This window comes from Magnusiomyces paraingens (assembly GCF_902498895.1).
Source record: "Magnusiomyces paraingens strain CBS 517.90 genome assembly, contig: contig1, whole genome shotgun sequence".
Classification (NCBI taxonomy): Eukaryota; Fungi; Ascomycota; class Dipodascomycetes; order Dipodascales; family Dipodascaceae; genus Magnusiomyces; species Magnusiomyces paraingens.
This window is the reverse complement of record NW_022474067.1, coordinates 4,781,394-4,802,612: the sequence shown is the minus strand read 5'-3', so window position 1 is coordinate 4,802,612 and position 21,219 is coordinate 4,781,394. Positions and strand designations below refer to the sequence as shown.

General features: G+C 39.4%; 9 protein-coding genes across 9 annotated transcripts; 3 read left to right on the top strand and 6 right to left on the bottom strand.

Moving 5' to 3' along the window:
* Positions 1–628: 628 nt before the first annotated feature.
* Positions 629–1,984, bottom strand: SAPINGB_P001459 (uncharacterized protein; the record flags this gene model as incomplete). Its single annotated transcript, XM_031996181.1, has 1 exon — positions 629–1,984. The coding sequence occupies one exon, from the start codon at positions 1,982–1,984 to the stop codon at positions 629–631; it is 1,356 nt and encodes a 451-aa protein (XP_031852072.1).
* Positions 1,985–3,802: 1,818 nt separating this feature from the next.
* Positions 3,803–5,881, bottom strand: SAPINGB_P001458 (uncharacterized protein; the record flags this gene model as incomplete). The annotated part of the gene is made up of 1 exon (XM_031996180.1): positions 3,803–5,881. One exon carries the CDS (start codon positions 5,879–5,881, stop codon positions 3,803–3,805), a length of 2,079 nt encoding a protein of 692 aa, XP_031852071.1.
* Positions 5,882–6,566: 685 nt separating this feature from the next.
* SAPINGB_P001457 (uncharacterized protein) lies at positions 6,567–9,532 on the bottom strand (the record flags this gene model as incomplete). The annotated part of the gene is made up of 2 exons (XM_031996179.1): positions 6,567–9,460; positions 9,514–9,532. 2 exons carry the CDS (start codon positions 9,530–9,532, stop codon positions 6,567–6,569), a joined length of 2,913 nt encoding a protein of 970 aa, XP_031852070.1.
* A 278-nt stretch (positions 9,533–9,810) lies between these two features.
* SAPINGB_P001456 (uncharacterized protein) lies at positions 9,811–11,442 on the bottom strand (the record flags this gene model as incomplete). The annotated part of the gene is made up of 1 exon (XM_031996178.1): positions 9,811–11,442. One exon carries the CDS (start codon positions 11,440–11,442, stop codon positions 9,811–9,813), a length of 1,632 nt encoding a protein of 543 aa, XP_031852069.1.
* A 327-nt stretch (positions 11,443–11,769) lies between these two features.
* SAPINGB_P001455 (uncharacterized protein) lies at positions 11,770–12,465 on the top strand (the record flags this gene model as incomplete). Its single annotated transcript, XM_031996177.1, has 1 exon — positions 11,770–12,465. One exon carries the CDS (start codon positions 11,770–11,772, stop codon positions 12,463–12,465), a length of 696 nt encoding a protein of 231 aa, XP_031852068.1.
* A 532-nt stretch (positions 12,466–12,997) lies between these two features.
* SAPINGB_P001454 (uncharacterized protein) lies at positions 12,998–14,053 on the top strand (the record flags this gene model as incomplete). The annotated part of the gene is made up of 1 exon (XM_031996176.1): positions 12,998–14,053. One exon carries the CDS (start codon positions 12,998–13,000, stop codon positions 14,051–14,053), a length of 1,056 nt encoding a protein of 351 aa, XP_031852067.1.
* A 43-nt stretch (positions 14,054–14,096) lies between these two features.
* On the bottom strand, positions 14,097–16,803 carry SAPINGB_P001453 (uncharacterized protein; the record flags this gene model as incomplete). The annotated part of the gene is made up of 2 exons (XM_031996175.1): positions 14,097–16,497; positions 16,550–16,803. 2 exons carry the CDS (start codon positions 16,801–16,803, stop codon positions 14,097–14,099), a joined length of 2,655 nt encoding a protein of 884 aa, XP_031852066.1.
* A 270-nt stretch (positions 16,804–17,073) lies between these two features.
* SAPINGB_P001452 (uncharacterized protein) lies at positions 17,074–19,461 on the bottom strand (the record flags this gene model as incomplete). The annotated part of the gene is made up of 1 exon (XM_031996174.1): positions 17,074–19,461. One exon carries the CDS (start codon positions 19,459–19,461, stop codon positions 17,074–17,076), a length of 2,388 nt encoding a protein of 795 aa, XP_031852065.1.
* A 181-nt stretch (positions 19,462–19,642) lies between these two features.
* Positions 19,643–21,117, top strand: SAPINGB_P001451 (uncharacterized protein; the record flags this gene model as incomplete). Its single annotated transcript, XM_031996173.1, has 2 exons — positions 19,643–19,740; positions 19,794–21,117. The coding sequence occupies 2 exons, from the start codon at positions 19,643–19,645 to the stop codon at positions 21,115–21,117; spliced, it is 1,422 nt and encodes a 473-aa protein (XP_031852064.1).
* Positions 21,118–21,219: the final 102 nt, after the last annotated feature.

Genomic DNA, 21,219 nt, shown 5'->3' with positions numbered 1-21,219 from the left:
TATATTTTTCTTTTTAGTGTTATATTTTTTCTTAATATCATTTTAAAGTTTTTTGTCTGCTGCCTTGGATTTGAATTTTTGCTTTATCTCGAGAGATAAAAAAAACAAAAATTTCTTTTAAGAATATTTGAATTTTTTTTTTTTTTAAAAATTTATATTAAAGTATATATATATATATATTTGTATATAGTAGCAGTAAAATGTAGAAAAAAAAATTCACTAAATTGATAAGCATTCAATCAAGTTTTTTTCTTTTTTTCTTTTTTTTTTTCCTATTTTAGGTGCGCCTTCAAATGTAGAAATTCTTCAAAAGGACGTCACTTACACATTACATAAACGTTTTAAGTAAGTCGTTGTGATCAATTGGGTAACACATTTTCATTAAGGCTGCATGTGGGGGAATTTTTTTGGGTATCTCTGATAAGCGATATCGAAAAAAAAAAAGAAAAAAAAATTTTAAAAACATTTTTTTATTCATAAAACACATTAACATTTATATAACGAAAAAATACAAAAAATTTTCATAAGCTTTTTTTATTTGGAAAAGAAAGAAGAAACGAATGGACATCAAGTGTGCTTAAAAATAGCCACCGGAAATTGTTTAATTTAATAATAATAATTAAGACGTTTAAGCATCAAGAGAAGCCAACTTCTGAGGGACGTACTTGAGTCTGAAGTTGATGGTACCAGAAGAGTTGGCACCAACAGAAATCTGCTGAGAAGTAGGAGGAACAAGAGCCTTCTTGCCGCTGCTGGGCTTGTCGACAGCGCTCCAGAACTCATCGTAGTAGCCAGAAACAAATCCAAGCTCCTTGAAGAAGAATCCAAAAGTGGTGAAGTTGAAAGAAGTGGCCTCAATGTTTTGGGGACCGCAAGAGAAGAAGCCAGTATCGTTGAGAGCACAGTTACCAGTAAGAGTAGTAAGAGTGATGTTGCCAGAAGGAAGGAGAGTCTTGGTGAAGTTACCGCAAAGACCACCCACAAACCAAGTACCGTTGTTGTCGAGGCAGCCAGGCATCATATCAGTGATGAGGTGACCAGTAGGAGCAAGGCCAGGAGCTTCAGGGGCACCAGGGAAAGCATCAGGAGTGGCAGCAAGGTTAAGGAGCTCCTCCTCACCCTCAGAAGGCTCAGCAACGGTTTCCTTAGGAGAGTACCAGAACTCGGCAGGGCAGTCAGAAGCCTTATCGGCATCAATGGCAACAAATCTGCCAGCAGAGACAGAGCCTCTGACAGTGAAGTAGTAGCGGACCTCAGAAAGAGCACCATTCTCACACTTGAGGTAAACATCGTGGCCGTAGCCAAAGCCCTTGAGAGCAGCAAGGACAGCATCCTTAGAAACCTTCTCGGTAGAAGAAGGAACAATGCCAGCGCGCTGGAGGAAGTAGTAAGTGGGGAGACGGCGCTGAAGGTTGACAGAAGCAGTGAAGTAGTCAGCAACGTTCTGGTTCTCACGCTCAAATTCACCGTAACAGTTGGAGTTGAGGGTGGCCATGCAAGTAGCGTGTTTGTTGTAAGCATGAGTCCAGGCCTCCTCATCAGTGGACCAAGATCTGGCAAGCTCAGCAATCAAAGACTTGTAGCCAAGAGTCTCAAGGACCTCAGTAGCATTGCCAATCTCACGGGAAGAATCGCAGTATTGAGAAGCACCACCAGAGCACTTGTGGGCGGAAAGACCATTGTTGGTAAAGAGGTTGAAGGGGCCGACGCCAGACTCCCACTTCTGGGAAGCAACAAAGACACCGTTGGTGGCCTCGTAGCAGCACGAGTCAGCAGCGGCAGGGATGGAGCAAGAGAAGGGAGAGTTGCCAGGGCAGTGGAGACGCTTGTAGGCGGGGTCTTCAGAGGCAAGGTCGATGGCGCCCAAGAGTTGCTGCTGCTCTTCGCTGGAAGAGAGCGAAAACATGTTCTTAAGGTTGGAAGTAAAAGAAGCCTCAGTTGCTGAGAGAGCGGCCAAAGCGGCGACAGTAGTAGTGGAACGCATTTTTTATGTAGGTTTTTTTTTTCGTGTAAAGAAAATGGTGATCAAGCTGTGTGGATGTTGTTTTTATAAGAAACAATTGATGATGATGATAGAAAAGAAGGGAAAGAAAAAAAAAATTGAGATAATTGAAGATTTCCATTCCTATTTATACTAAATTTAATGGAAAAGCCCTTTAGCGATAGACTTTCTTTTTTTTTATTATTATCTATTTATTAGAAAAGTCTTTGTTGTATATATCATTGTTGAAAGTGTGCGCGACCTTTACAGTAAAAAAAAAAAAAAAGAAATTGAATCAAAAGATGGAGGAGCCCGAGGAAATCTAAAATGGCTGGCTGCTGCGGCTGATTCTGCATACTATTTTTGCTTTCTTTCCTAATTTGGATATGCTACGCGGGGCTTCTCCGTATGTTAGGAGTGCTTCGGTCATTTCCGACAGACGGACAAAACCTACTGTACACACTGAACCCCATTCCAGCAAATGTTAATTTGAGAGAGCAGAGATGTGATAGATTCAGGGAGGCAGAGCCCCGCAGAGTAAAAAAGAAATGTATTTTTTTTTAATATAAAAGAAAAATAAAAAAAAAATAAAAAAAAGACTCAATGCTATGTAGCTAGTGGAGTGAAAAAAAAAAAAGTGATAGCATAGAGTATTAAGATGAGTGGCCTCAATTATGTCTGGTCAATTAGACTTCCACGGGGTCGGCTGCAATTAAAACTTAAAACGTGAAAAATGCTCTCAGTTGAAGTTCTAGTGTACACAAAAAAAAAATCTTTTCATTTCTTTAAACAAAATAATAATAATAATCCTCCATTTGCCAATTTTTTCAGTCATGTAGAAAACAAGAAACTTGAAAAAAATATTATTATTATTATTATTATTATAAGCATATTGGGCATCATTCTCACTCAACTAGTGAGAGAAAATTAAAAATATAATTAATAAAACATGTGAGATCTTTAAAATCACAGAGCAAATACGTCCAATGTATTTAGGTATTAAGACTCAGAAATTTCATCTCTAAGTCTGTAAAACCCAATTAACAACTCCGCGGAACCATCCGATTAACCAAAGAAAAAAAAAACTTAGGGCGAGGGTCATTTTATTTATTTTTCACAATTACTCTTTTTTCTTTTTTTTTTTTGAAACTTTTCATCTTCTCTTTCTTTCCCCCGGATTTGCATCGTGTCTAACGCGAATTGATGGGCTTCAATGCTTTGTTTCTGTGCACCTATTAGCCCTCAAGTTTGCTCTGCTTGTGGTTGTAAGGTCTCCCGCCGGAAAAGCCGTAGTGAATTAGGGTACACTTTGGTATCTCTGGTATTTTTACGGTATGATGATGATTTATGAGGACCGTTTTTTAGAAAAAAATTTCATTAGCTCATTGAATTTATAATTTTTTTTTTTTTTTTTTTTTTTACATTACCCCATAGTGAAAGAAACCGTTTCGAGTATGTTGGTATTCCTCGGCTTTTCCGTGGTATCCCGCGGCCCAACACTCATTTTTAATAAGTTTTTTTATGAAGGTTATTTGAAAAGTGTATGTTTTTTTAATTCCATATTGACACCAACCCTCCTAAATGCTGATCACTGTCTTGATTTCTTAATCTTGATCATCAACAATCAACAATCATCTTTATCATCATACCAAACATCTCAAAATCTCTGCGGCTGATTTAAACTACTACTCTAGATCACCGCTTATCAACAACCAAAAAATAAAAATAAAAATAAAAAAATAATATTCTATGGCACAAATGTCCAATTTTGTATAACCTTTTTTATGTGCCTCTAATGTCTTTTATTATGGTATTTTAAATTTAAGCAGGTCCCGGCGCTGGTGGAGTCCATGAACCTGTCACAAGATCCAACACAGCAGCTTTGGTATAATCTCCAGTGAAATCAACGTTTGGAAGCGTATTGGCAAACGCTAGCCGTACATATAAGCGGGCTGCGCTCTGCGCACCAACCTCTGCGATCCAACGCGCCAAATCAAAGCTTGTAGCTGCGCCGCGGTAATACTCAATATCATTGATAATCAAACTAAATCCATTCCAGCCATGGTGTCCTAATACGCCGGCCTCAATAGCAGTTTGTCCAAGATCACTCCACTCCAGTGTAACGTTACTAGCGACGCTAGACAAGTTACCAATTACTGGTGCAAGCAACTCAGGAAGCCCACCAATATTTAACGCATCGCCACGGTTCAGTTGAAGAACGGTTTGCACAATACTGTCAAAGTCCCATCGTGCAATTCCACTAACATACAACCCAGAAAGTAAGCCCTGATACAAAAGCCCTGGTGTAGTTTTGAAACCGACTCCAGGAAGTAGTACTAGTCCCAGAATATAATGGTGAAGTCTTAATGTCTGATTCGGAATTGTTGCCAAAACTACCAGTCCCAAAATCATGAGCAAGTATATCGAGATATACTTTTTAAACTTGCCCAAACGCCAGATAATATACGCCTGACCTATAGCTGCTGAAAGAATAATACCAACAATAATAATGAGAGCTAGAAACCCTCCCTTTTGTTGCTTAATATCTGAAATGATTAACCGATTAATTGGTAGGTTATTGAAAGTATAGTTTTCCAATACTGCAACCCAAAATCCGGTGACCCAAAAAATAGCCTTTGATAAATGTTCCTTAAGCCCTAATAATAATCCCCGACCACTAGCGCGCCACACAACATATGCACCTAACATGAATGGCAAAAATCTTCTAAAACTTGCAGATACAAGCTCAGAAATAGCCTCCTCAGAAGTCATTACGGAATCATATGTCCATGGTGGATTAGAGCCAAGTGCCACGGTCCAAAATCCAAGAACCATCATCACCCAAAAGAAAATTAGTCCATTTGTCGTAAAGTATGCAAACACAACTGATAACGAAATATTCATCCAAATAATCAGAAATCGAAGATCGCGGCACCCGGAAGATGAATAGTTTTGCGCAAAGCTATCGTCGACACTAAACGACTGAGGGAACCATGAAGAAAACGTCAAACTCTCAATCCCGGACTTTCCCTTTGAACCCTCAAATGTGTCTTGAGGTCCTTGGAATGTGATTCTACCACACCGCCCAACACTATTAGACATATATCCATGGTGAATCAATGATGCGCAAACATAAGAATCAGGTCGGTATAGGTTATTGCCGCCGCCAATGACATAAGGTCGATAGATAGATTCGTAGTCACCGACCGGTGTATAACTCCATGTATGACTATCTTCGCTACAACCTGCAGGGCACTTGAACACCATGTCTTTGATTCCGGGCTCCATGGCATTACATCGCGTTGCATTAAGCCCACATCGCTCGTTCTTACCGAGCCAAATGTCGTATGTCGTCCCGCATGTCAAAATGTCGACAGAGGAACCGTCCACTCGGGGGATCTCCAATACAGAGTGCTGTGCAATCATGTAAAAAAGCAAAGTCCAGAGACCCAAAAATGTGGCCACAGCTGCCTTCTTAATAGGACCAGGCCACCGGGTTTCTAGTTCATTTGGGAAATATTGAAATTTTCGGAACACGGGGGTAACATGTGGTTCTTGCAGTTTGGCGGGACCATCCATTCCTTGTGAGATCCGGGCTAGGATCCGGGAAAAAAATCCGCCATGAAAAGAAGGCATTGAAGGTAGTGGCGGAGGAAAAATATTTGGATCGGAAGCGGGAGAAGTTGACCCAAGAAAAGAGCCCTGATAGATTGGCGAGTCGACATAAGGGTCAAGCGAGGAATCGTGATCGTCTTCAATTTCGAAGCTGTGTGATCTATTTTCTATTGTTCGGTCGTATAAATGCGTCTCTAAAGGTTCTTCGGCAACATTTCCGGCCGGGTCTTCACCATACGACGAGTCTCTAATGAGTGAATGACTCTCTTGTGTTGGTTCATACATTTTTATATTTTTTCTTTTTTATTAAATGTATTTTTTTTAAAAAAAAAAAAAAAAAAAGCAAACGTCTAAATAATCCGAATTTCTTAAAAGAAGAAGAAGATGAAGAAGAAGAAGAAGAAAAAAATATATAAAAAAGAGGTGGTTAAGGAAAGGACGCCGGGACTTATTTATATGTACGTTGCCAGCGGCCTTGGCAACCATCGGTCCGAATATTTTATTGCACACACACACAAGCTATTTCAGCTGCTTTTTGTTTTACTTTCTTAAAAAAAATCGCATCTCTCTTTCTTTCAAGTATTTAAAACATCTAGTCATAAGATATCACCACGATTTATATTGTTTGTTGATGATGGCTTTTTTTTTCTTTTTTTTTTAAAGATCAGGCGTCTCAGCCAAGTCGGCGCTAAAACCGGATTGTTGTTGGTGGTAGTCTCTTTGAGCCAAATTTAAGCCTATAAATAAGGTGCGTACCAGGAGACCTGCATGGCTAAAGTGTATTGCAAAATCCGCGCTCGGTGTCTTGAAAAGTGAAAACAAGAGAAGTCAAAGATCAAAATTTTTTTCTTTGATAAAATCTACTATTTATACTATATCCTGAAACGGCTTATCGGTCGTTGCTATTCTTTGTCATGCTTTGTGAGCATGAATTTCCACGCTCAAAACTATACAAGAGTGGGTTAAAGGCCTATCCTGAGCACATGTCACACGAAGCTTCGCGAGAAGATTGAAGAGAGCACTGCGAACTTTGACCATCTTGGTCTTTGATATCCTCAATGCTCTGGTTTTTTACAAATTCTGGTGTTGTGCTTCGTTTCTTTTCCAAGTCTTCTTGAACGGAACTTCTTGAAGATCTGTAACCTTCTAGAAACCTGTCAACACCTTCATTCCCAGCCGTTTCAACGTTATCATTATGTTTGTCTTGCTCTGAAACTTTCTTCCTAAATTCATGCGTCGACCCAGCACTATGTCTCTTATGTGATCCTCCTCCTCCTCCTCCTACTTTTAGACCACTACTTCCACTACCGCCATTGCTTCGCCGGTGCGGATTTCTCATTCCTAGACCTTCCTCTGACCGAGTTCGTTTTCTGCCTCCGCGACTGTGACGACCATGACTTCGAGGCTCTTCACGGGAAAACCCAGGTATACCCAGCATATCTCCGCGTGGTCGTAACACATCTAAAAGCCCAGTCTTACTATCAACTGTAATGATTCGCGATTCATGTGACTGACCGTTGGTATGATCAATCTCAAGATACTGTTTCATTTCCAGCAAATCCAAACTCGGAATTTCAATGTTTCGGAATATCTGCTGGGTTTCTGCAGATTCCTGGGCCACAGTAAATTGAATTGGATCTGCTGCTGCTCCGGTCCGTAAATAATACATTCCAGTCTTGAGTCCCTGCTTCCAACTATAAAAATGCATACTTGACATTTTGGCTAAGGTTGGCTCCTTAAGATAAAGATTCATGCTCTGCGACTGGTCAATAAAAGGTGCCCGGCCAACCGCCAAATTTATAACCTCTTTTTGAGGAATCTCCCAAACTGTCTTGTACAACTTTTTTAACTCGCTGGGAATGCACGGAATATTTTGGATCGACCCGCGGTCCCGCAAAATTGTCATTTTCATCTGTTCATTCCATAACCCCAGCTTTGTCAAATCCTTAAGAAGCCAAGGGTTAACCATCTGGAACTCTCCTGCTAGCACTCGTCGCACGTAAATGTTGGATGTGTACGGCTCGAAGCATTCGTTAAATCCAAGAATTTGAGATGTTGATGCTGTAGGCATTAAAGCTGTTACCAACGAATTGCGTAATCCGTGTTTTTCAATGTCAGTCTTTAACTTTTCCCAATCCCATAATCCAGAAGGCTTATGGTCCCACAAATCATACTGAAGAAAACCTTCGGAAGCGGGTGAACCCTTATAGGTCTCATATGGACCATGTTCTTTGGCAAGTTCAACGGATGCTTCCAGAGCGGCATGGTAAATTGTTTCAAAAACATTTGCGTTAAGACGCTTCGTCTTTTCTGATTCATATGGCAATCGTAGTGCCAATAACATATCTGCAAATCCTTGAACACCAACCGCCACGGGTCGATGTCGTTTGTTACTTCTTTTAGCTTCTGGAACTGGATACCAATTTTTATCAATTATGGCGTCCAGGTTTCGCAAAACTACCTTGGTTACCCGGTGCAGTGCTGCAAAGTCAAACCAAGCGGATGATTCATTATAGTCCACAAACATGGGCAAAGCCAACGATGCCAGGTTGCATACTGCTACTTCGTCTGGTGATGAGTATTGAATAATTTCTGTACACAAATTCGACGACTTAATGGTGCCTAGATTACTTTGGTTAGATTTGGCATTGCAAGCATCTTTAAACAAAATAAAAGGACCTCCAGTTTCAATTTGTGCATTCACAATCGCTTTCCATAAAGTTTGTGCGCTAATCTTCTCTTGATAGCGGCTTTCAGCCTCATACTTGTCGTACAGTTCTTCAAAGTCTTTGCCAAAAGTTTCAGCAAGTCTGGGTGCATCATGGGGACTAAACAAACACCACATTTCATTCATCTCCACTTTTTTCATAAAATAATCAGGTATCCAAAGTGCCGTGAACAAGTCTCGCGCCCGCATTTCTTCATTGCCATGGTTCTTTCGGATTTCCAGAAATTCCAAAATGTCTCCATGCCACGGCTCTAGGTAAATAGCAAACGCACCGGGTCTTTTACCACCGCCTTGGTCTGCGTACCGGGCTGTCGCGTTAAATACTTTCAACATGGGAACCACACCGGCTGATATACCATTTGTTCCGGAAATATATGACCCTTTAGAGCGAATGTTGTGAACATGCAATCCAATACCGCCAGCATATTTAGATATAAGTGCACATGTAGTCAATGTATTGTAAATGCCGTGCATAGAGTCTTCCTTCATAGCCACCAAAAAACATGAAGACATTTGTGGGCGCACCGTTCCGGCATTAAATAAAGTTGGCGAGGCGTGAGTAAAAAACCGACGCGACATAAGATTGTAGCTCTCCAAAACACGAGGTATATTATTTCCGTGAATTCCTAAAGCAGTGCGCATTAGTAAATGTTGTGGGCGCTCTGAAACCTTGTTGTTTATGCGCAAAAGATAAGAACGCTCTAGAGTTCGGATTCCAAAGTATGTCAAGTCGTAGTCTCTATCAGAATCCACAACTGCATCGAGCTCAGCAGCATACTCCATAACAATGTCATAAAGCTCCTTAGAAACTACAGGTGACAACTCCTTCGCCCGTGGATTATAGTAATGGTAAAGTGCTTTGACTACCTCAGAAAAGCGCTCTTCAGTTTGTTTGTGAAGGTTTGAAACGATAATACGTCCAGCAAGCACTCCATAATCGGAGTGCAAGGTTGTTAAAGAAGCAGCTGCCTCTGCTGCCAAATTATCAAGATCGACAGTCGATACACCTTGGTATATTCCCTGAATAACAATCTGAGCGACGCGTGCGGGGTCGACATTATGCGGAGCAAGGCCGGTGCTTAAACGCGATATTCGCGCTGTAATTTTATCAAACTGGACTCTCTCCTTTTGTCCATCTATTCAAAAAATTTCTTAGCAGTGGTAATCAGTTTGGTTGTTGAATACATACCTCGTTTGATGACGAACATTGTAGAGATAAAATGTATGTGGGCGAACCGGCATGGTGTAGTTTGCACAAGTAAAATTTTAAGGCCAGTGATTTCAACCAGCCAAAACAGTCACATGTTCTTCTTTCAAAAAATACACCTTGAAAGATATATTGAAAACTTTTATTTACAACAAACATCCTAATTTGCAACTCGCAATTCAAAAGATAATTTTTTTTATGAGAGCAATAGATATTAGCGGTAATAACAAATGTATTTTACATTTGTTTAAGTTGTTAACAATAAAATAACAATAAGTATTAATTAGAATTACTAGAATTAAATTTTTCTTGTGAAGCATAGGCCAAGAGCCACTTGGAATTGATGAGCACATATTTACAAGCAGCAGTCCACTTTTCGTTCGAAGCGTTAATAGAGAGCCGAATGCTATGCTCACCAATCTTGTCTCCAACAATACCATAAGGAAGTCTAAAGTCGGAAAAATTTGCTTCAACATAATCACCAACTTGTTTCATCACGGCAAGAAATGCCACCATAGCGGCATCAAGTCGTTTATGGTTAAGGAAACGTTCAAAAGTGTAGTCACCAGAAGAATAGAGCTCGAGAAATGTTGATTTAGTATATTCTCCAGATTTTGGATCTCTGTCAAACTTTTCAATATGAGAAACAGAACCTTGTGGCCGAAGGCGATAGCCTTCAATTTTTAAAGTCATTCTGTTGATGACTGTATAGAGTAAGAGCAACGTTTGACCCCAGGCAGCATTTATTTCAGACCATTCAACCATGCGATCTTTAAGGCGGCCTAATCTCAGACCATTGATTGTGCCAAAGCATCCATCAGACCCAATGTAGAAAACATCATTGTATACATTGACTTTTTGTAAGCGGGTAAGTGTTGTAAGTTCAAAGTTAAGAATCGATTCGACGCGATCTTTTTCAGCTTCTACTTCAGCCATTTCTAAAATGAATGAGTTTCTGTCCTTGTAAAAATTTTCTTCTTGAAGCTCCAGTTCTTTATATTTTATTTTAAGATCTGCAAGTTCTTTATCTAGTTCTTCTTGCTCTTTTTCTGCCAGTTCCAGTTCTTTTAGAGCTTCTTCGTTTTCAAGTTCCAGTTGCTTTATTTGTTCAGTAAGTTGTTTGATTTCGGCTTCAGTGGGATTAGCTTCGGCCTTAAGAGTACTCATAAATGAGATATAAGCGTCACGTTCACGACACTCTTCTTCGTATTTGGATTTGAGAGATTCTTTGAGTATCTCAGCACACTCCATACACACGGGGTAGTCTATTTCACTTTTAGAAGATATAATTTCAAAGCGAGCTTCTAGTTGACTTATATTTGCAGAAACAGATCCTGTTGAATTGGATCCATTTGTTCCACTGCTATTTGGTTTTTTAGAACCGTCTCCGTTTGAAAATGGTGACGGTGATCTTCCTGTAGGGGTTTCTAAAGGTGATGCTTGCCTTGATGTAGCCGATGATTTCGTTCCAGAGTTTGCAAAAGATGATGCTGTATATTTTTTGGCCTCGCGTGCAGCCATGCTGTTTTGCTGTTCTGCCTGCAGAACGCGGGTATCTGGAAGTGCAATGAATGATCCAACAGCACCACCGCGACCAAACAACAAGCTTTGGGATTCTTCTGGTAAAGTTGATAAACCCCAGGGGACATGAGGTATTGAAGGATCAGATCCTGGAGCTCCAATGCCGTAAACTGTGTATCCGGAAGCAGCATTTTGAAGTTGCTGTTTTTCTTTGGCATTAACGGCAAGTTGCAGTGATGAAGTGAGAAGATTGAACTGAGCAGGTTTTAGATCAAGGAGTGACTTGTGTGGAATAAGTGCAACACGGCATCTCTGACATTGAAATGGTGATGACTGTTTTCGGGGCCCAGGGCCCGTTCCGACAGGTGTTGGGGTGCTACTGGAAGTCATTATATCTTGCTTGATAAGATTCTTAGATTGTTTTTGGGTGGAGGTTATTAGTAGGGCACAGTGGCGGGTCTATGCGGCGAGGATTTCTCAGTTAGACTCTGTGTTTAAGTTTAACTTTGTAACGGGTTCCTTTGTTACACATTTAAAAGTGTAACAAAGTTATATTTACGTAACAGCAGATCTGAGTTCAGGACTGGGTTGCTGCTGCCTTGCAAAACGCGGCTCAGCAATTTTCCCCCGCTTCTTATATATAAGAATATATTCTTATTATTTTTTTATACAAAGCCATCAAAAGTAAAGCTTTCAAACAAACAACAATCAACAAAAATGTCCTGGACTAGAGAAGATGCATTCCCTGAAAACACTTCTCTAATTGACCGCTCTTCTCGCGTTGATAATGATCCTTATAATGCGTATTTGTCGCGACACTCTTCTAACCGTGGTGGTGTTATTTTCATGACTGTCCTGGCGTCTTGCTTTTCAGTATATTTCATCTATAGTTTTTTTAACCAGTTTTTTTGCGTTGGAGATTCATTTCCTGGCAATGAAGATAATACTTGTGGCGAAGATGTAGGGACTCTGCTGATATTTTTAGGATTTACTTCCATTATGCTTTGGGTAGTATCCATAACTTCTTATAATCAATACAGGAATACCTCAGGCGCAATAAATTTCGAAGAAACAAGCACTGGCGCTGGGTTCGTCGCTTGGCAAGAGGAAAATGATCTTCCAGGGAATTATTCCAATTGGGGTGAGCTTATTTTTACAGGTATTCTGACAATTGTCGGGTTCAGTTTGGCTGTAATGTTTGGGCTTCGCTGGGTGCACTTTGTACCTTCGCTTGAAGACCCAGATGCATCAACGCCCATGTATATGGCAATATTTTTTAGTATTGTCTTTCTTATATCTTTTCACGCATTTATTCGCGCTGTGCGCCGCCATTTACTTTTCCGCCGATATTCAAATGCTCCTCTTCTTTCTGGAGTTTTTTCTGAGGACCCAGATAGAGTAGTTGCTCCATAAGATTTTTAGCACATTAAGTAATTTTTATTTTATTTTATTTTATTTTATTTTATTTTATTTTATTTTATTTTATTTTCTTTAGCCTGACGCCGAGATTTCAGCAAATTATTATTTTTTTTTACCCTTTAACCTGGTGCCAAAAATTATTCATGTGTTAGTCAAGTGTTCTGAAACATTAGAAGCAGCTCAATGCTTGCAGTGTATCTGTCTATTCAGCCTCGTGGGACCTTTTTCAAAATCCTTTATTTTTATTTTTATTTTTATTTTTATTTTTATTTTTATTTTTATTTTTATTTTTATTTTTATTTTTATTTTTATTTTTATTTTTATTTTTATTATTTATGTGTAATTCTAAACAAGCTATATATATAAAAGACTATTGGGAACCTTTGATTTCAAATTTTAATGTTAATATTTATTTCTCCCATCTTTGATTTTGTTTACAAGAAACCTACTAATTAATACTTTATTTTTATTTTTAAAATTATAATTATTTTAAACAATCATCATATAACCCTTATTATATTATATCATGTCTTTAAGACAGCAAGAAAATGAAGATACTGTTTCTAGGCAAAGTGTATTGCGACATGCTTCTGAGGATCACAATTATTATCACCGTGATCATTACACCGACTGGGACTCGTCATACCGACGTAGAAGTTCTTCACCTTTCTCCACAAATTTTAATTATCACACTCATGGCTATGAGCAATCGTGCAGCCCATCTCTTTTCCAAGTTCGTCTCGTAACAGGTGCTTTCTCTTTATTTATGACTTGTGTGTTGATTGTTCAGTTTTTTTATCAACTCAACCACAAGTATACAGGACTTAATGGTGAGAATCCTGTTGTACTAATAGGTTTATTTACCACGTTTTGTTGGCTTGTCTTTTATTCAGCGTTTTTTCTCACCTTTCCATCTCAGTCAACTGATTCTTACTACACTAGATCCAGATTGCAGGACATAGCTCCACAACTTGAAGACGACCCTTGGAACATTGATGTTACTGGCAACTATATTCGTCCTCCTAATGTCTTAGAGAATTCAAATATAGAAATATCCAAAGAAATTACATTACGAAAAGCGGTTATTGGCTCAGTATTGATCACTTTTATTAATATTATGGCTGGGGCCAACTTTGCATATGCCCTCTATATTTACATTACAAACGACCAGCCTCCACCCCCGCCTCCGCCTTCACCTCCACCTCCACCGCCTCACCATCATCATAACGATCCATACTATGATGACCCCAATGACCCAACTTATAATAGGCCAAATACACCTGGTGGAAATGCATTCTTCACTGCTATATTTTTTTTCTTTTCCTTTTGTTTCTTAGTATTTTCATTTTCAACTTTAATTTCAAAATTAAAAAAAGAAAAAATTAATAGAGCATTGCAAAGACTTAGAGAACAATCATCTCAAACCTCTCCAACTTCTATAGAGCCACAGGTACCACCACTATCTGAGTCTGAAGTTTCTTCTGCGAATGAAGAAAGCGAGCCAGTTTCATTACCAAAATATTCCACATTTGACCTTGGACCTCCACCTTCATACTCAACTTTTGACAATAGTCAACAATAATAAATAAAATACAAATACAAATACATTTTAATTTCTAAATCTCCTATAAAGTATACTTTGCGAAGCTTTGCTGCAGCGATCGTCTAACACTTAGCTTCTGAGCGCCAATAAATGACTGCGTAGTTACCTTGATAGCACGCTCAATATGGTATTCAGTTATAAAGTCACGTAATTCCATTCTTGCAAAAGCTTCAGCAATACGAATGATACTCTCAAAATGTCGAACAGTAATGGGATAAGAACCAGTGGCAATAGACTCGCGACGAAGCGCAGCATATAAATCCTTGAGCTTATCTTCGTAGCTGTTGTTGTACATCATCGGTGTTACTCTTGTGCGAGCATAATAAATATACTTGCATAAAAGGTCTTGAGGAATAGCATTCTCTTGAACTTCAGCATACTTGGATTTTTGATTCATTGGATCTTGAGACAAATCTGGGCCAGTAGAACCCAAACGCTGGGAAGGCTGAGTTGTTTCATTTTCTTCCATAGCTTTATCTTTAGATTTAGCAATTCCATCATCATCATCATCATCATCATCATCATCATCATCATCATCATCATCATCGCCATCATCTTCATCATTATCATCAGGGTGTGCAGTCATATGTGAATCCAGAACGAAGGAGGCCAGCTGCTCATCAATCTCCGGGTTGACCATATCACGAACCACGCACAAAATATCAAAACGTGACAAAATAGGTTCTGTCAAATCTACATTTTGTGAAAAGGGTATAGTGGCATTGTACCGACCACCGTTGGGATTGGCTGCAGCTATAATGGCGCACCGCGCCTGTAGCGTCGTCACAATACCTGCTTTAGAGATTGAAATGGACTGTTGTTCCATTGCTTCATGAATAGATGTGCGATCTTGGTCATTCATTTTATCAAACTCGTCAATTAAACAGGTACCTTTATCAGCCAGCACGAGGGCACCACCTTCTAAAGTCCATTCACGTGTGATAGGATCCTTGCGTACAGACGCGGTTAAACCGACAGCAGAGGCACCTTGACCAGTGGCGAATACCGCTCGATGTGATGTCTTTTCTGCATATTTTAGAAACTGTGACTTGGCCGTACCGGGATCACCAAGAAGCAATACATTAATGTCGCCACGAATGCTATGTTTGTTGCCCACATTCTTTGAAACACCACCAAAAAGAGAACACGCAATTGCTGTTTTGATGTCTCTATGGCCGTAGATACTTGGTGCCATCGAAGTTATAATCTTGTCAATGATACCCCGTTGCTTACTCAGGTTTTGAATTCGGCGCTCTTCTTCTCCTGACAGGTTAAACTCTCCAACACGACCAGCATCTCTTCGTTTCACAGAGTTAGCTTCAATAACTGTGGAAAACACAGGGAAACCGTTTTTGGCATTTAGTGACCCATCATATGAGTTTTTATAAATGCCGATAATATCAACTTCTTCACCAGGCTTTGCTGAATCAATCAAATCCCACAACAAAATAACGTCTCGATGTCGTGGCAAACGACCAGCTGGAACTGTGCCAGGGGATTCTTGTAGTGTGATTTTTTGGAAATTTCTGTACAGGGTTTTTTCAGAGTTGAGCACAAACGGACCTCGTGAACTACAACTATGACAGAAGGAAACCTTGACTTCAGAATTCGAGTCTTGAACAAATGGACCTAAAACGGTGTTGCACTTGACACAATTGAACTTCACGTATTTAAGCTGAGGGAAAACACCTGTTCTGCGAGTCACAACACCAGTCACACGAACAAGCTTGTTGATATGGGCTTCGCGCAAATCGCGAAGAGTCAAGATTTCTCGCAATCCTGTGATGCGCACGTGGATCTCAGAGTGAATAGAAGCATATTGTGGATATTGAATCAACACGACGCCCATAGCCACAACGTCAAAGATGCGCAGCATCTCAGCCGGGGCCAACGAAAGAAAAATAGCCAAGGTAGCTCTGCTTTCCATCAAGTGATTGTAATCGACTTCGAGAGACTCGGAGTTCTGTTCTCCAAGAGTACGAATTCTCGAGCCATATACTGATTCATTGTTTTCATCTGTCAGTTCTACCAAAAACTTTTTTAGCTCCCGAGCAATACTATTGTTGACTATTGGAATTGATATCCACTCAGCAACTGTATTTGCTTTAACATCGGCAATGGCTTCTAATGATAACAGTTGTGGAGCCAATCCTTCTTCATCAAGTCCATCAGTACCGTCATCTTCATATCTGTATCTATGACGTCGTGTTGTAGGAAGCGCTCCACCATATAGATCCTCCTCTTCTTCTTCCATTGGAACAAAGGCATCAGGCAGACCCTGGCGAGTTCTCTGCAGCAATCGGTCACGGTACTCAAGCTGTTGTTCAGCTTTTCGACGAGCTTCTGGATCATCGTCATAGTTGGCATCATCGATTTGGTCATCATTTAAATCGTAGTTATCGTCATCTCGTGTTTGATAATCTCTATATTGACAGTTAATGCATTGCCTTATCACTACTTTTAAATAGCACTTACTTGTACATGTTATCTCCATAAAGATCTTCTCCTTCAACTTCTTCTGCAAGTTCCTCTAGTTCATCAATATCATCTTCATCTCTAATCTCATCTTCTCGATTCTCTGAATCATCAAAAAAAGCTGCTGGTGGTGATGAAGGGGGATATCGCTGACCCTGTGGGGACGAAGGGGGTAAATGGCGGATGCCATTATCACCGTCAGAATCATCAGAATCAACAGAATTAGATCTTTTTCTTCTTAACGATGATGGCATTATGTATATCCAAGATATTTAAATAAAATTATTTTCCCTTTAGATTTGTATTTGTATACTCCAGTGATTTTGAAATGTTAGGAAAAAAGAATGAAAATTAATTCCTTTTTTGAAGCGAACAAAACAAACAAAAACAAAAAACAAAAACAAAACAAAATAAAAATTGCCAAAAAAAGTACCATATATATGAGGCTATAACATAACATCGCGAAAATTACACGCTATTAAATACCAGCCAATTAAAATAATTTATATAAACACGTCACGTCTTCATTTTTTGGCGCACACGCCACCTTCGTAGATTTCAAACTCAACAACGTCCTTTGTTGGATCTATACTTGGGTCAACCGCTATCATTGGGTTAAATGTCACAAAAGGATCTGGATTTTTGTCTAAAAAATCATCATCATCCCTTATACTTGAATTAAAGAGCATTTCTTCTGCTTCGGCCTCCTCCACAGATCGATTACCATCTGTCCAGGAAGAAAAAACAACCTGTAGATACCGCCGACCATCAGGCGATTTTTTCAATACAATACGCTGGTCAATTTGACTTGCCCAGAAAAGACCTAAAGCAGGTACCTTTCCAGTGTTATTAGTGTGAACAGCTGGATCATTGGCATTAAAATAGGATGAGAGCCCCAAAGGAGGATTACTTGGGTTAACATTGGGCTCAGTGTCCATTTTTGAGTTCGGGGAATCCGGACTTAGCCCTTCTTCATCGTTTTCAATAAATGTGGCATAAGAAGACATCTGACTAGCATTTGAATGTATGGGTGATTGTTGCAATTGCTGACTAGAGGGAACAGATAAAATACGCCTTCTTTTTATTTTCGGGGCATCTCCAGTCGGGTTAATTTGAGTGAATATCATTCTTGTAGATTCTTCTTCTTTTGGACTCGATATGGGGGTTTTACTCTCTTCTTCTATGGTTTTCGTTAAATCAATCTTAACGGCCACAGTAGTTTCGGCTCTCAAAAAATTATCGTTTTGAGCATTTTTGGAAAATAAATGGGTATCGGGAGAAACTTCAATAATTTTATCTTCCTTTTCATTTTTTTTATTTTTTTCGTTTTCGTTTTCATTTTCATTTTCGTTTTCGTTTTCGTTTTCATTTTCATTTTCATTTTCGTTTTCATTTTTATCTTTATTTTTATCTTCATTTTTATCTTCATTTTTATCTTCATTGTCTTCATCATCTTCATCTTCGTCACTTAACGGTACAACAGCAGTGCAGGCAATTAAACCCTCTTCACCATCAAAATCCTCGAATCTTTCTTCCATTGACATATGGACAAAGCTCTGCTGAAATCCCATTTCTTCTGCTGTAGTTCCATAATTTTTTTTTGCTGGAACTGGATGAATTGAATCCTCTTCTGTGGCAGTTGTTTCAGGTCTACTAGGTATCTGCGACTGAGAACCTAAAGACTGCTCTTCCAACTCTTGCAAAGATTTTCGAAAAACTTCGCTAGCAGAAGAAATGCGAGTTGCATTAATAGGCGGTGGTGGAGGTAGTTTTGGTATATTATTATGCAAAATGAGTGGCGGGGTTTTAGCTACTTCAGAGTGATGAATTGGGACACCTTGAGCCATTAAACAGATATTGGTCCAGCCACTATACCAGCGTACTTGGTGCTCTGCCATCAATGCTTCAATTCCACGACTTGATATAGCAAATGATGATAAGCTATTATTAAAATCTGCTGCATGGGGATTGCGTTCTGAAGGTGCAAATTCAGAGGAATAATTAAATCGTTTCCAAAAGCGGTCAGCAACTTGATTTGCAACAACCACTGCAATTTGCTTGGTTCTTGCGAGATCTTTAAGACATTTTGTAACAGATCGAAGTAGCTGGTAATTACCCTCTTCATCAGTCGAACTGTTCCAATTTGTTTTATTTTTATTTTCGTTTTGGCGAAGATTTTTTTTACTCATACCACGGAAATGTGCTGCGATAGAGTCAATTATTACCAGTCCGACATCGTACCGATCAATGATCACAGGCACCTGGTATTTCAAAACGTGCAATAGTTCCTCACCTTCAAAACAAGTAAATGTATGTACATTGTCTGTGCTTATTTTTCTTCCCCTAACTGTTTGTCCTCGCGCGTTGCATTGATCCAAAACCCGCTTCACAATATCTTGTAATCTGCGGGTTTCCAATCCGCCACCTTCGGTTGATATGTATATCGCTGTCCTTTTTTTATAACGTAGTTGTACAGTAACTGCAAGCTGCATCAGGACATGCGATTTACCTACACTGCTAGCTCCTACTATTTCAGATAGAGTGCCGAGAGGAATGCCGCGATAAGCAGCACCACCAATAACATCATTTAAGGTAGTATTAGACCCAGGATTAGAAATTCCCATATCTTCAAAAGGAACATCTATGTTGATAACATCATACTGGCGTTTTAATAAATCTTCAGCAGTTTCTGGACCAGAAGCTAAACTTGCGCGAATGTCACGCTCCATTCCTGCAAGAAACTTGCGAATTTCAACAACAGACCTGTTACACGAACGTGCAATTTCAGTAGGTTCCATAGAAAGAAGATCCATGGCATTCAACCCTGTTCTTTCAAATGCAGCAAATAAGTCTTCATATTCTTCGCTTAGTGGAAGTTCTGAGTTTGGGAAATTTGAGTAAATATCAGTCATGGACAAGACCAAAGTTAGAGGAAGAAAAAAAAAAAGGGCGAAAGAAGAGTAATTTCAAATAAATGCTTACGCGCGTATTAATCAGCAATTATATAATGGTATTTTTAAAAATTAATATATTTTTGGTGGCAACGCGTCGCATTGAAACCATCATACCAAGAAAAAACAAACAAAACTAATCATGCTAGGAGAAACCCCAGCTAAGGCAGGAAGGACGACCTCTGACTGCTCCACATCGTCTATCACAGCTTTGGATTACATTGAAAATCAACTTAGATTGTATGTTTATGATTTAAAGTCCTTATAAAAGGCTATTCTAACGGCATACATAGAGAACAACATGCGCGCGAGAGCATGCCTTATGAACCTGACAAATGCACATTCAATGACCCTATTGAATTGATTGGCCGGCAACAGGTTTATGCATGCTTGACATGCTTTAAAAATCCTCGCAATAAAGGTCAGAGAAATGGAATTTGTTACTCGTGCAGCATTCAGTGTCATGGCGATCATGATTTGGTTGAGCTTTTTACGAAGCGGAATTTTACTTGTGATTGTGGAACTACCAGGATGGAAAGTGCTGGTGGATGCAATTTACGAAAAAATTTTAGTTCTCTAGATCCTCCTGAGTCTGTCACAAATATGTATAATCACAACTTTGAAGGTCGATTCTGCGACTGTGATGAACCGTTTGTACCAGAAGAACAAAAAGGGGCCATGTTTCAGTGTTTACTTGGTGATGTCTGCGATGAGGATTGGTTCCACGAAGAATGTATTTTGGGATTAAAAGTTGGAAGTGTTTACAAGGGTGAACAAAAGCCAGTCACATCACGGGTATACCCTCAAGGCGAAAATGTACTAGATAAGTTGCAGAGTGCGTCAGAAGATAACGTTAAAGATAAAATTAAAAAGGAAAATGATAATCAAGACGAAGAGGAAGAAGAGGATGTTGACGACTTAACTTTACCAGGATTACCAAATGCAGATCGATTTGATTCTTTTATTTGTTGGAAATGCGTGGAGAAGAATCGTGCCATGTTTGAGCTGTTAGTCAAACTAGACACCTCTGCAATTGTTGCCATAGTTCCTCACAGTAGCTGGGCTTCGCTTGAAGAACGCAACAATGCACTAAGAAAACGATTTGCAGATGATGAACCAGGAGCTACAAGCGAGCAACAACCTTCCAAAAGGATCAAAACAGACAAGAACAATTTTAAAAGTATTATTGATGACTCTACTTTGGACATGCCATTGTCAAAGGAGGTAAATCCGAAGTACGAATTCTCTGTATTTCTTTCTCCTCAGTTTCGGACCAAGTTTCGCCACGCAATGGCCAGTAAAACTGCACCGCCGCCGGTCGGGCTGCGCAAGTTTTTGGAGACTAAATTTCCGTTTCTTTTGGAAGAAGAGAATATTTACGAACCTCCTGAAGATGATGATGCTCATAGTTCATTGCTAGATGCCGGAGAACGTGCTTTGAATTCTATTCCCCGACAACAGGCTATTAAAGGTTTGGAAGCGTATGCTATGATTAAGCAGCGATTGAGTGACTTTTTTAAACCGTTTGCTGAAGAAGGCAGAGTAGTTACAGAAGAAGATGTAACTGGATTTTTCCAGCACATGGATGAAGAAAAGAAAAATGGTAGGAATATGTAAAGAAAAAATTATCATTAATCAAAAAAATACAAAAGTCATTAGTTCATAAGAGAGTTCGAGGAGAGGAGATGATATGCTGATAAATGCACTGTTCTTTTTTTG